Source organism: Anabrus simplex, chromosome 1 (genome assembly GCF_040414725.1).
Source record: "Anabrus simplex isolate iqAnaSimp1 chromosome 1, ASM4041472v1, whole genome shotgun sequence".
Classification (NCBI taxonomy): Eukaryota; Metazoa; Arthropoda; class Insecta; order Orthoptera; family Tettigoniidae; genus Anabrus; species Anabrus simplex.
This window is the reverse complement of record NC_090265.1, coordinates 567060603-567072819: the sequence shown is the minus strand read 5'-3', so window position 1 is coordinate 567072819 and position 12217 is coordinate 567060603. Positions and strand designations below refer to the sequence as shown.

The window sequence follows — 12217 nt, the reverse complement described above, 5'->3', positions numbered from 1 at the left end:
CAAGAGAAGATCTCACCTGTAAAGGTAAACATCGCACATGAGTTACATAAACCAGCACGTCGCACCTACTGTCGCAGACGCGTTATTACACGAGGAAAAGATGATCTCTGGCAAGCAGACTTAGTAGAAATGATTCCATATGCTTCTAGTAATAAAGGCTATAAGTATCTACTTACTGTTATCGATGTGTACTCAAAGTTTGCTTTTGCACAATCCGTGCGTTCTAAAACAGCAGCTCAAGTTAAAGAAGCATTTAAACATATTGTTGAAGAATCGAAACGCTGCCCAAGGCTTCTTCAAACTGAACAAGGTAAAGAGTTTTACAACAAGGATTTTTCTTCTTACCTCAAGTTACTTGGCATTCAACACTACTCTACGTTCAGTAATCTCAAGGCAAGTGTTGTAGAACGCTTTAATCGTACACTCAAAACAATGATGTGGCGAGAATTTACAGCGCAAGGTTCATATCGTTGGATTGATCTGCTACCTAGACTTTTATCTACCTACAACGATACACCTCATCGCACTATCGGAACAAAGCCACGTCTTGTTACAAAGAATACACCTCGTCTAGATGCTATTCATCTTGTAATCAAAACAGCTTATCCACGTCGCTATCGCTTTAAAGAAGGTGATTTCGTTCGCATCAGCAAACACAAGTCTATCTTTGCAAAAGGATACACACCTAACTGGAGCACTGAAATTTTTCAAATCAGAAGTGTTAAGCTTACTAATCCAGTTACGTATTTACTTCGCGATCTCAGAGGACAGCCTATTGAAGGAGGATTCTACATCGAAGAACTGCAGAAAACAAAATATCCTGATCACTATTTAGTTGAACGTGTTATTCGACGTCGTGGTAATAAACTGTATGTTAAATGGCTTGGTTTTAATAACAGCTTTAATTCATGGATTAATAAAGAGGATGTACTTTAAATCTTATGTGTGTTTTCTTTTAATCCTCTACGTTTCCTTTCTTCTAAGTCACTAGGACATGCTGTAGGATTAAACAACACCTGTAATATGTTTTGACAATTCATATTTATTTTAGACTATATACATACATTTTTATCCTTTGTTCATGTTACGGTCTTTGTCACTCAGTTTTTCGTTTTATTGCACCAACAACGACAAGTGCTGCTATATTCTTCTGAGCAGCTAAAGCACTAGGTAATAACACATACACACACACACACACACACACAGCATAACTTTACGAAGCAGATTTTAACAGCTACACTCTATGCAGGCAGCATGTAACTACGTATCAGGCGAACGTGTTCTAGGGCCGCAGGGGAGATGAAGCACGAAGAAAAGAAGATCAATCACTCTATTGATGAGTCCACGCCCAACATGCTTCCTCATCTTTCTCCCAGCACGTTTCTTCACCTTTTCCTTGTTTACTCTCTCCACAGCCATGATAAGTGTTTATAAGCGAAGACAACTCGTTAGTTTTAGGTCCGTGATACAGTTTAATTAGTTGACATGTACGGCACTGTCTCACAGAAGGTCTTCTAGCTAAACTCACGTGTTCATGATGTAAACTACACGTTTGAAGCTCTGACAAAACAGGATCTTGAGTTCACTCACGAGGCACCTTATCCCAAATCTTCTTTACAGCATTCGCAGCTACATTGACCAAAAATGCCTTTGGTAATGCATTTAACTCTTCTTCAGTAAAAGTGTTTAGTTTCTTTTTTGCATGCATAAAACTTTACGATCGCCTTTTTAACTGCGTTACACTTAGTATCTGTTAGAAATGACATGATGTCTTTACTCTACAAATGTTTCTTTTACACTAAGGTTATTTCGACACTGCACTTTACATATGTTGTTCACTTCCCGACATGCACTGCGACACAACCAATCAAAGAGCATGCATACATGTTGTAAAGACTGTTTAGTTGTTTCTCTACTATGCTCTTTCGGAAGAGTTTTAAATGATGGGCACCCCAATTCATGCATGTCGATAACTTCACATGATGATGGTAGAAAATCACGCAACCATTCTTTCTTTTCACAACCCTTTAAAAGAACAAGATCTGCTCTTGACAAATGTGCATTCATCATTAAAGGTAGAAAACGATAAGGTATTCCTTTTTCTTCCCACTTCAAACCTAAATTGTTTTCAATCCACTGAGTCTGCTTTTTATCTTCATCTGTTTGCAAACAGTAAGGGAACGGTGGACTAAATACTAAACTAACAAGTTTTGGTGCCCACAACACACAGCAATCTAACACAGCCACCTCTTTAAACACAAACTTGTTTCCGTTTACTTTAAAGCCTTGCACATCAACTATTAATGTTTTCGTCATGTTTGCACTCCACACTCTATCACTGTTTCCCGAAGACTAAAGCTTTTAGTCAACGAACGGGTTTAAACATGCATGATAACGTCATCACTGCAGCACGTGCTTACTCTAGCTTACCCGATGCGTGATTAAACTTGTTCGAATTAACCGCCACCACATAGAGTGCAGCAGCGAGGTAAGCGATGTAAGATGGCGGTAGCTAAAGATGTCAGCACGGTGCTCTGTTGATTAAAGATGGCTGCTTGTCAAAAAGATTTTTTCAAGTTATCCGCCACCACATAGAGTGCAGCACTGAGGTTTGCGATGCAAGATGGCGGGTGACAGCTTGTCAAAGGTAAGTAGCTAAAGAGGGCAGCACTAAGGTTAGCAATGCAAGATGGTGGATGACAGCTGTGACGTAAAATATTACCCGCAAGATAGCACCACGATGCCCTTTTCATTAAAGATGGCAGCTAGAATTTTTCAAATTAACCGCCTCAAAGGTAAGTAGCTAAAGAGGGCAGCACTGTTCTCTCTGGATTAAAGATGGCAGCTTGTCGAAAAGAATTTTTCAAATTAACCGCCTCAAAGGTAAGTAGCTAAAGAGGGCAGCACTGTTCTCTCTGGATTAAAGATGGCTGCTTGTCGAAAAGAATTTTTTCAAATTATCCGCCACCACAAAGAGGGCAGCACGGTGCTCTCTTGATTAAAGATGGTAGATGACAGCTGAAGAGCGAGTAGAATTTGTTTCCAAATAAGAGCACGTAGAATTTGCCGCCACCACATAGAGTGCAGCACTGTTCTCTCTAGATTAAAGATGGTGGATGACAGAAAAGCGCATAGGTTTGTAAAGCACGTAGAATTTGCCGCCACCGCATAGAGTGCAGCACTGTTCTCTCTAGATTAAAGATGGTGGATGACAGAAAAGCGCATAGGTTTGTAAAGCACGTGGAATTTGCCGCCACCACATAGAGTGCAGCACTGTTCTCTCTAGATTAAAGATGGCGGATGACAGCTGTCAGAAAAGCACATGGAATTTACCGCCACCACATAGAGTGCAGCACTGTTCTCTCTGGATTAAAGATGGCGGATGACAGCTGTCAAAAAAGCACGTGAGTATGTTTTCAAACAAGAGCACGTGGAATTTGCCGCCACCACATAGAGGGCAGCACTGTTCTCTCTGGATTAAAGATGGCGGATGACAGCTGTCAAAAAAGCACGTGAGTATGTTTTCAAACAAGAGCACGTGGAATTTTTCAATTTGCCGCCACCACATAGAGGGCAGCACTGTTCTCTCTGGATTAAAGATGGCGGATGACAGCTAACGAAATTGCCCGCATGATAGCAGCACAGTGCTCTATTGATTAAAGATGGCGGATGACAGCTGTCAAAAAAAAGCACGTAGCTTTGTTTCCCAACAAGAGCACATAGAATTTTTCAAATTGCCGCCACCACATTTCAAAGGTATCTAGCTAAAGAGTACAGCACTGTGCTCTGTTGATTAAAGATGGTGGATGGTAGCTGTCAAAAAAAGCACGTGAGTTTGTTTCCAAACAAGAGCACGTGGAATTTTTCAATTTGCCGCCACCACATAGAGGGCAGCACGGTGCTCTCTTGATTAAAGATGGCTGCTGTCACGTGGAATTGTCTGCTACCACAGGTATCTAGCTAAAGAGGGCAGCACTGAGGTTTGCGATGCAATATGGCTGCTGTCAAAAAGCATTTTTCAAATTATCCGCCACCACATTTCAAAGGTAAGTAGCTAAAGAGGGCAGCACTGTGCTCTATGGATTAAAGATGGCGGATGACGGCTGCACGTGGCTTTGTTTACCTCGCGCTAGTTAGGTTAAGTTGGTAGCACTAAGGTTTAGACCCGTCAAGATGGCAGCACTGCCGATGACAGGTGACGAATTTTGCAGCTACTGCGATATAGAGGGCAGCACAGTGCTTTGTGGTTTAAAGATGGCGGATGACAGCTGTCAAAAAAGCACGTGGCTGTCAAAAAGCACGTGGCTTTGTTTACCTCGCGCTAGTTAGGTTAAGTTGGTATCACTAAGGTTTAGGTCCGTCAAGATGGCAGTATTGAGGTTAGCGATGCGTTGTTGTCTGTCAAAAAGCACGTGGCTTTGTTTACAAATCTGTCAAAAAGCACGTGGCTGTCAAAAAACACGTGGCTTTGTTTACCTCATGCTAGTTAGGTTAAGTTGGCACTACTGAGGTTTAGGCCCGTCAAGATGGCAGCAGTGAGGTTAGCGTTGCGTTGTTGTCGATGACAGCTGTCAAAAAGCACGTGGCTGTCAAAAAACACGTGGCTTTGTTTACCTCATGCTAGTTAGGTTAAGTTGGCACTACTGAGGTTTAGGCCCGTCAAGATGGCAGTACTGAGGTTAGCGTTGCGTTGTTGTCGATGACAGCTGTCAAAAAGCACGTGGCTTTGTTTACAAATTCAAATCTCCCGCCAAAATTCAAATTTCCCGCGGGAGGTGGAGGCCTCTCCCGAGAGCCGGAGGTGGCGGTGGCCGCAGAACTGTCCAATTATACTACTTGGCTGCTATGCAAGATGGCTACTATACTCGATTCGTATAGACCTAACTAGAGAACTACCTCAGGGGCTCACAACTTGTAACTTATGTCCTATTAGTTTTAGCAGACTCTAACTTTCAAGAACTGAGGTGAGGGCTGCTCTGAAAGATGGCTGCTGTGCTCTATTCGTATTGACCTAACTAGAGAGCTGCCTCAGGGGCTCACAACTTGTAACTTATGACCTATTAGTTTTGTCAGCCTTACTTTCTGGAACTGAGGCAAGGGCTACTATGCAAGATGATGATACGATGATTATGATTGTTTAAAGGGGCCTAACAGCTAGGTCATCGGCTCTTAATGGTACGAGGTGTAACGAAATGCAAATTAAAACTTCAAAATGTATCCACTGACTAGAATCTAAAACGAATGGTGATGAGAAAATGATTGTGAAACAAAAACAATCAGTGGATCCAATTCACAATGTGTTAATCATTGGGATGATGCTTGTCACCTAAAGGGGTCCAACATCCAGGTCACCGGCCCCTCATAATGGTACTAATCACTACGCCAAAGGCCTCCATGGCATTGCCTTCATCGCAGCCACTTATTAGGCTTCCCTATTTATCTGATGACGATAATGATAATGATGTCGATGCTTATGCTTGTTGTTTAAAGGGGCCTAACATCTAGGTCATCGGCCCTAATGGTACGAAATGAGACGAAATTTAATGACAATTTAAGAGTACAAAATTCATCCACTGACCAGAATTCAAAACGTGATGATGAAGAATGAATGGATGAATATGAATTTAAAACAATCAGTGCATCCAACTCACAATACTCAAACTTAAAAATCATGCCACCAAGGTCGATAGCTGCAGTCACTTAAGTGCGGCCAGTATCCAGTAATCGGGAGATAGTGGGTTCGAGCCCCACTGTCCGCAGCCCTGAAGATGGTAATCCGTCGTTTCCCATTTTCACACCAGGCAAATGCCGTGGCTGTACCTTAATTAAGGCCACGGCCGCTTCCTTCCAAATCCTAGGCCTTTCCTATCCCATCGTCGCCGTAAGACATATCTGTGCCGGTGCGACGTAAAGCAAATAGCAAAAAAAAAAAAAAAAAAAAAAAAAACCAAATTCGATCCACTTCCTAGAATTCAAAAAGACGACGACGAATAATGACTATGAACTTAAAACAATCAGCATATCCGACCCGCAATGTCCCACCCTCCCAGAAAATATCTTAAAACAATAGTGTCACTGACCAATGGACGGCTTCCAAAGCAAAATTCTGAATAAATGATGTTTGTTGTCTAAAGAAGTCAAAAATCCAGACCATCGGCCCCTCATAATGGTACTTATCGCTAGAACCATTGTATTTCTCGTGCTGCAGTACTTCAAAAGTAGCGTAGACTTACGGTGTTCCCACATATTGTGGTACTACTCACAAGTACTGTACGTCGCACAGGTAACGCAGACCTATGGTGTTTCTCACATAATGGCGCCACTCATAGGCAACACAAACCCATGGTGTTCTTCATATAGGTGTACTAAACAAGGGCGCCGGTATTCCAGTGATGTTTCTCACATAGTGGGTACTAATAACAGGCAACGCAGACACACCGTGTCGCTCATATACGGTACTAATCATAGCTAACGCCGAGACCCGTGGTGTTTCTCACGTAATTGTACTAAGCACAGCCAACGTAAGCCCGTGGTCTTCCGCATATTGTGGTATTAATCACAGGTACTGTGAACCCATTGTGAACCACTACCTGCTGCTACTAATCACAAACCTATTCTGCACGTAATATACAGTAATGGTACTACACGCAAGTAACGGTGACCCATGGTGTTCCCCGAGTGATGGTATTATTCACAAGTAGTCTCATGGTTCTTAATCAATCTTGGTCCCCCCTTGTAGTCGCCTCTTACGACTGGCAGGGGATACCGTGGGTGTATTCCTCGTCTGCGTCCCCCACTCACAGGGGGTTGTGTGTTTGGTGAGCGAGAGCTATATTTTATTTCGCTCAAGTCCGCCGGCAAGCCGGTTAGGACCCTGCTATCCGCCACCTGGGACGCACGCTGCTACGCCAGCGTAGTAGGTTCGTGGCCTGTGTTTCTCATCGCTGTCAAAAAAGCTATACCTTTGATTTCAGACTAAGCCATAGTAAGATGCTCTATTCAATCCCCCGTGACACTCTAAAAATAGAACATTTATTTTGGAACAAAACCCTAAAGGAGGAATGGGTGAAGATATCAAGAATAAAACTATAAATAGAATACCTGCTATGACGACAAAAGCCAGAAGAACACAGACTTGTTTGTACATGTTGCCGGTGTTGTACGTCCTGTGTCGGTTGTCTGGATACCGACTGCTATATATACCAAAAATGAGAACGTGTTTGCAACTAATTATAATATGTTGCGAAGATAGGGAAATTCTACATGCACTTTCGTGACGGCGAAGCTGAACAGATAACTTTAAGTGGAACTAAAAGATAAATAATTATACTTATTTCCTAATCTATACGACAGCCAATCGTTAACAAGTGAGAAATGTCCCCCTCTCGCATTGGTAATGGCGTAGTTGACACGAGAAATCATCGGATGCTATAAAAATTGTAGGAGGAATTAGATGAAATCCAGCAATTGTTTTTAATTCAGGGTTTCATTAGGACCTATAAGGTCAATCGCATCGGCTATGCGGTTTGAATGTCGTAGCTGTTAGCTTGCATTTGGGCGATGGAGAGTTGATATTATTATTATTTTCCATGAAATGTAGGTTATATTCACGGATGATGAATAGAGGAAGGGTATGGCCCCACGTACGCCAAGGTACCTCGATCCCCACCTTAAATTATTATAGTGTTAAATAATTACAAATATAGGTTACAGAATGTGCTTATACAAGTATCGTATTTACATACGATGCAATTCATAGGATTTGTTGAACACTGTCAAGTAAGTTTACTTACACACAAGCATATCTCCACGTGTACTCCAGCTAGACTACCACATTCATACTCATGAATTCTCGGAAGTATTTCAACAACTATCGAGGTATCCCATTAATCAGTACACCAGGCATAGTGTACACTGACATCATGGAAGATAGGGTGCGATCAGTGGTTGAAAGGAAGTTGGAGGGGCTGTCAGGATCAGATTTTCAGTATGCGGCAGGTAATTTAAAAATGCTACGAGAGGTATAGACAGTTAAGTTTATGCTTCGTGGATCTACAGAAGGCATATAACAGAGTACGGAGGGAAAAGATGTTCGCCGTTCTGGGGGACTATGGGAATAAGGGTTCGTTCGTTCGTAATCTGTTTACCCTCCAGGGTCGGTTTTTCCCTTGGACTCAGTGAGGCATCCTACCTCTACCGCCTGGACAGTGTCCTGGAGCTTCAGACTGGGTCGGGGATACAACTGGGGAGGATGACCAGTACCTTGCCCAGGCGGCCTCACCTGCTATGCTGAACAGGGGCCTTGTGGGGGGATGGGAAGTTTGGAAGGGATAGACAAGGAAGAGGGAAGGAAGCGGCCGTGGCCTTAAGTTAGGTACCACCCCAACATTTGCCTGGAGGAGAAGTGGGAAACCACGGAAAAACTTCTAGGATGCCTGAGGAGGGAATCGAACCCCCCTCTACTCAGTTGAACTCCCGAGGCTGAGTGGACCTCGTTCCAGCCCTCGTACCACTTTTCAAATTTCGCGGCAGAGCTGGGAATCGAACCCGCGCGTCTGGGGGTGACAGCTAATCACACTAACCACTCCACCACAGAGGCGGACGGGAATAAGGGTACATTATTAAAATCAATCAACGGTATTTATGGTGACAATTGGACTGCAGTGAGAAATGATAGTGGAATGAGTTCTTGGTTCCAGGTACTTACAGGGGTTAGACAAGGCTGTGATCGTTCACCTTTATTGTTCATAGTTTACATGGATCATCTGCTAAAAAGTAAACTCGTGTCCTCATCCCGAGGTGGTACAGCTCTTTCCAGGAACACCGCCAATGGAGGTGCGCTGCATGTACCATTTCAACCACATTCCAGCCCTCCTGCCATTCTTAAATTTCTATCAGTACCGGGAATCGAACCCGGGCCCCCAAGGACGGCAGCCAATAACACTAACCGTTATGCTACGGAGGTGGACATTGATCATCTGCTGAAAAGTATTAAGTGGCAGGGAGGGATTCAGTTAGAGGAAAATGTAGTAAGCAGCCTGGCCTATGCTGACGACCTGGTCTTAATGGCAGATTCAGCCGAAAGCCTGCAATTTAATATCTTGGAACTTGAAAATGGATACAATGAGTATGATATGAAAATTAGTCTTTATAATACAGAGCCGGGAATCGAACCCGGACCTCCGGGGATGGCAGCTAATCACGCTAACCACTACACCACAGAGGCGGACAATGCAGTTTAATGGTATTATAATAATATTCTGATTGATATTCTGAGCTTCATATGGGGTTTTAGTGTTTATTATAATAGACATGAAAACACCATATGAAGCTCAGAAGCGGTACATCGCTTTCAACTGTTCAACACTTGCGCTCCTAGTGGCACGTAGCGAACTGTCACGTTGCAAATGGAGCTGCCTTTCCGTCACTGTGTTGTGTTTGTGGAAGGAAGTACGTGTTAGTCTTAGTGCAGAATGTCTACCTGAGGTTGTGTAAACTCTCCTAACAGTTTTTGTTATATATGTGGTGAACTTGTGGTGAAAAAGGACCGAAGAAACATTACTACTTTCGTGAAAAAGGTCTACCATGCCTATTTCGGATTGAAACTCGGCGACATCGATAAACCATGGGTTCCACAGGTCGTGTGCATTGTGTGTGTAGAAGATTTACGACGGTGAGTGGCAGGAAAGAAGAAGTTATTACGATTTGGCATCCCTATGGTCTGGCGAGAGCAACAGGATCATACCGACGACTGCTACTTTCTGCTCTTGTAAGGTAACTGGTTTCAACAAGAAAAACAAGAAGACTATTGAGTATCCGAACAACATTCGCTCAGCTATTCGTCCTATTCCACATGGCCCGAATTTACCTATACCACAGCCTCCGCAGATATTAGTGCACCCTACGGGTCAGGGTAACCACAGTAATTCCCAACTAGTCAGTTAAATGCATCTCAGGGTATCCTTGCCTCCAGAAAAATGGTTAATTTTTCTATGTTTGGTTTTACGTGTGTCCGAGGAGAAATACCGGAACCATAAGCAGCTCAGAAAAAGTAACGATGCAATGCGCGGTGTAGAGAAAGTAACGATATCCAATGCTCAGTAGTTGTTTCGTAAACGCAAATTTTAGTCATCCATTTAGAAATAAACAAATTAAAAAAATATATATATATTCGCACAACGAGAACCTTACATACTAAATAAAACTATTAACTACCAATATAAATGAAAACTCACTTCGTTATATAAGAAACTAATCAAGAAACACATTTATTAAATCGTCAAGTTTCGCAAAAGAAATGGTTAATTTCAGGTATGACTTATAATCTTCAATTATCAGCTTAATAAATTAATATTTTAATCAATGAATCAAATATGTTAGGTCAGCGCTGCCTATTTCCTAAACTAAGCTTTCATCTGAATTCACTGAGTAACGTATTCCTGAAATGAATTATCTTCCTTTCTAAAAATTACATATGGTTACTTAAATATGTTATATCACAGTCCTTTGGCGACGGTCGAAATTCATTATTCCAATAAATTATTCCATCAATCACGGTATAATTATATAGCTTATTAAAAATACAACCATCACGTTGTTCAAGTCTCTACGAAAAAGAATTGAATTTGAATTATATGTCCTGAATACAAATATCAGTGACCTATGTTATGTTGAGAAGTATCTGAGTTCGTTGGTGCAGGTTAACGTGAAGAAAATGAAATATTGAATGATGCACTAAGTTCCTCGGTCCTATTGCCATTTAAATTACGGCTCCTAACTAAGTATTCGCTCTAATAATATTCCGTATTAACAAAACATCGATGATATCCTACGTAAATGTCAAATAAATTCCCTATTCTACCTAAATAATTTCTTATGTATCGTATACCAGCTCAATATACATACAGCCAGTAAGCATTTACCATATATATGTGTGCTAATGCCAACACAAAGATATTTCAATACTACATTACGTTACTACTTGCATACACGCTTATTCTTCCATGCAATATCCATTCATTCAGTATATGACATAATCATGTATTCATTTATTCATCACCGGTTGTTATTCCTGTCAAACCACTTTCACACATCATTAAAATATATAATATTACAGTTCGTACCTTGCTGTAGTTCCTCGCTGGGGCATACTTATATTCTGTAATGGCACTGCATGTACTCCAACATCACATATTAAACATATCAAATATGCTTTCCTTCCAATTACTCTGCGCAATATATCATTTCAAATACTATACACACTTCTATTATCTCACCATTAACCTCCAATTCAATTCTTATTTAACTCATTTAGCATTCACAACTAGCGCGTTTAACCTCCAATACTTAATTATACAATGATATGTATCCCATGAATAGCGCAGAATTCGTTCCTCAGAACGCATTTCTTAATCTTGCAATTCCGTATATAACCCCAAATTCAATATCTCTCCTTTCAATAAAATCATACAGCAAAGAGTATGGTAACTAGTCTTAATCAATTCAACGTGCGTCCCTCTGTGACGTAACCGGGTTTGACTATTACTACATCACGCATGGACCTTCCTAACTAACCGGGATTCCTTGAAAATAGCTGTTGCACTATGTCGTATTTTTAAATGGTATTCCTTCATCCTTGGATAAAGTAATGTAGTAACACGCTATCACCTCATAACGAGATGTCAACTTAAATATTTCACATTGCACTTTCTTATATTCATAAGCACACTTAATTATCTCATGCTTAGGCTATTCAGATCTACTGTATATACTGGTAATACTCCACATAAGAAATTATATTACTTAATGCTATTACTTAGCTCGCCATTCAATATCTCGGGCCTTAGTTGCTTCTCGGTGCGGTCGTAGTCCTTGGTTCAGGAACTAGGTAGAAATTCCACCAGTGGGATGTCAGGTAGAATGATCTCCTCCGCACGGGTCGGGTGGTTTTAACGGCCAGGACGACATCTCCCTCCAGGTTGGTCTATGCCGATTTAGCAAGCCATCATCTGCTTAGCAAGACAGTAGACAAAATGCGATGACTCTGAAAAATATAAGCTCATCATAGCTCTGCGTAGAATATATATTTTATGGTGATTGCTTCCTTATTTGGTTTTTCTAGTGATTATTTTCACTCAGCGTGGCTTAATCTCGAGCTCTTTCGTCTCAATCAAGTTCCTATTTTCAAACGGCTTTGCGTCTGAGTATCTGGACGTAT

General features: G+C 41.6%; 1 protein-coding gene across 2 annotated transcripts in view; it reads right to left on the bottom strand.

Annotated features, from left to right (window-relative positions):
• Positions 1-12217, bottom strand: part of LOC136870206 (uncharacterized) — a 97208-nt gene that overhangs the window by 25775 nt on the left and 59216 nt on the right. Inside the window, exon 1 of one of the 2 annotated variants that reach the window (XM_067144904.2) lies at positions 7102-7225. The exons of the other annotated variant lie outside the window; for it this stretch is intronic. Within the exon in view, the coding sequence (XP_067001005.2) occupies positions 7102-7147 (46 nt within the window). The 5' untranslated portion in view covers positions 7148-7225. Of the gene's footprint in view, positions 1-7101; positions 7226-12217 lie in introns of those variants that run through there. 2 annotated transcript variants of the gene reach the window in all.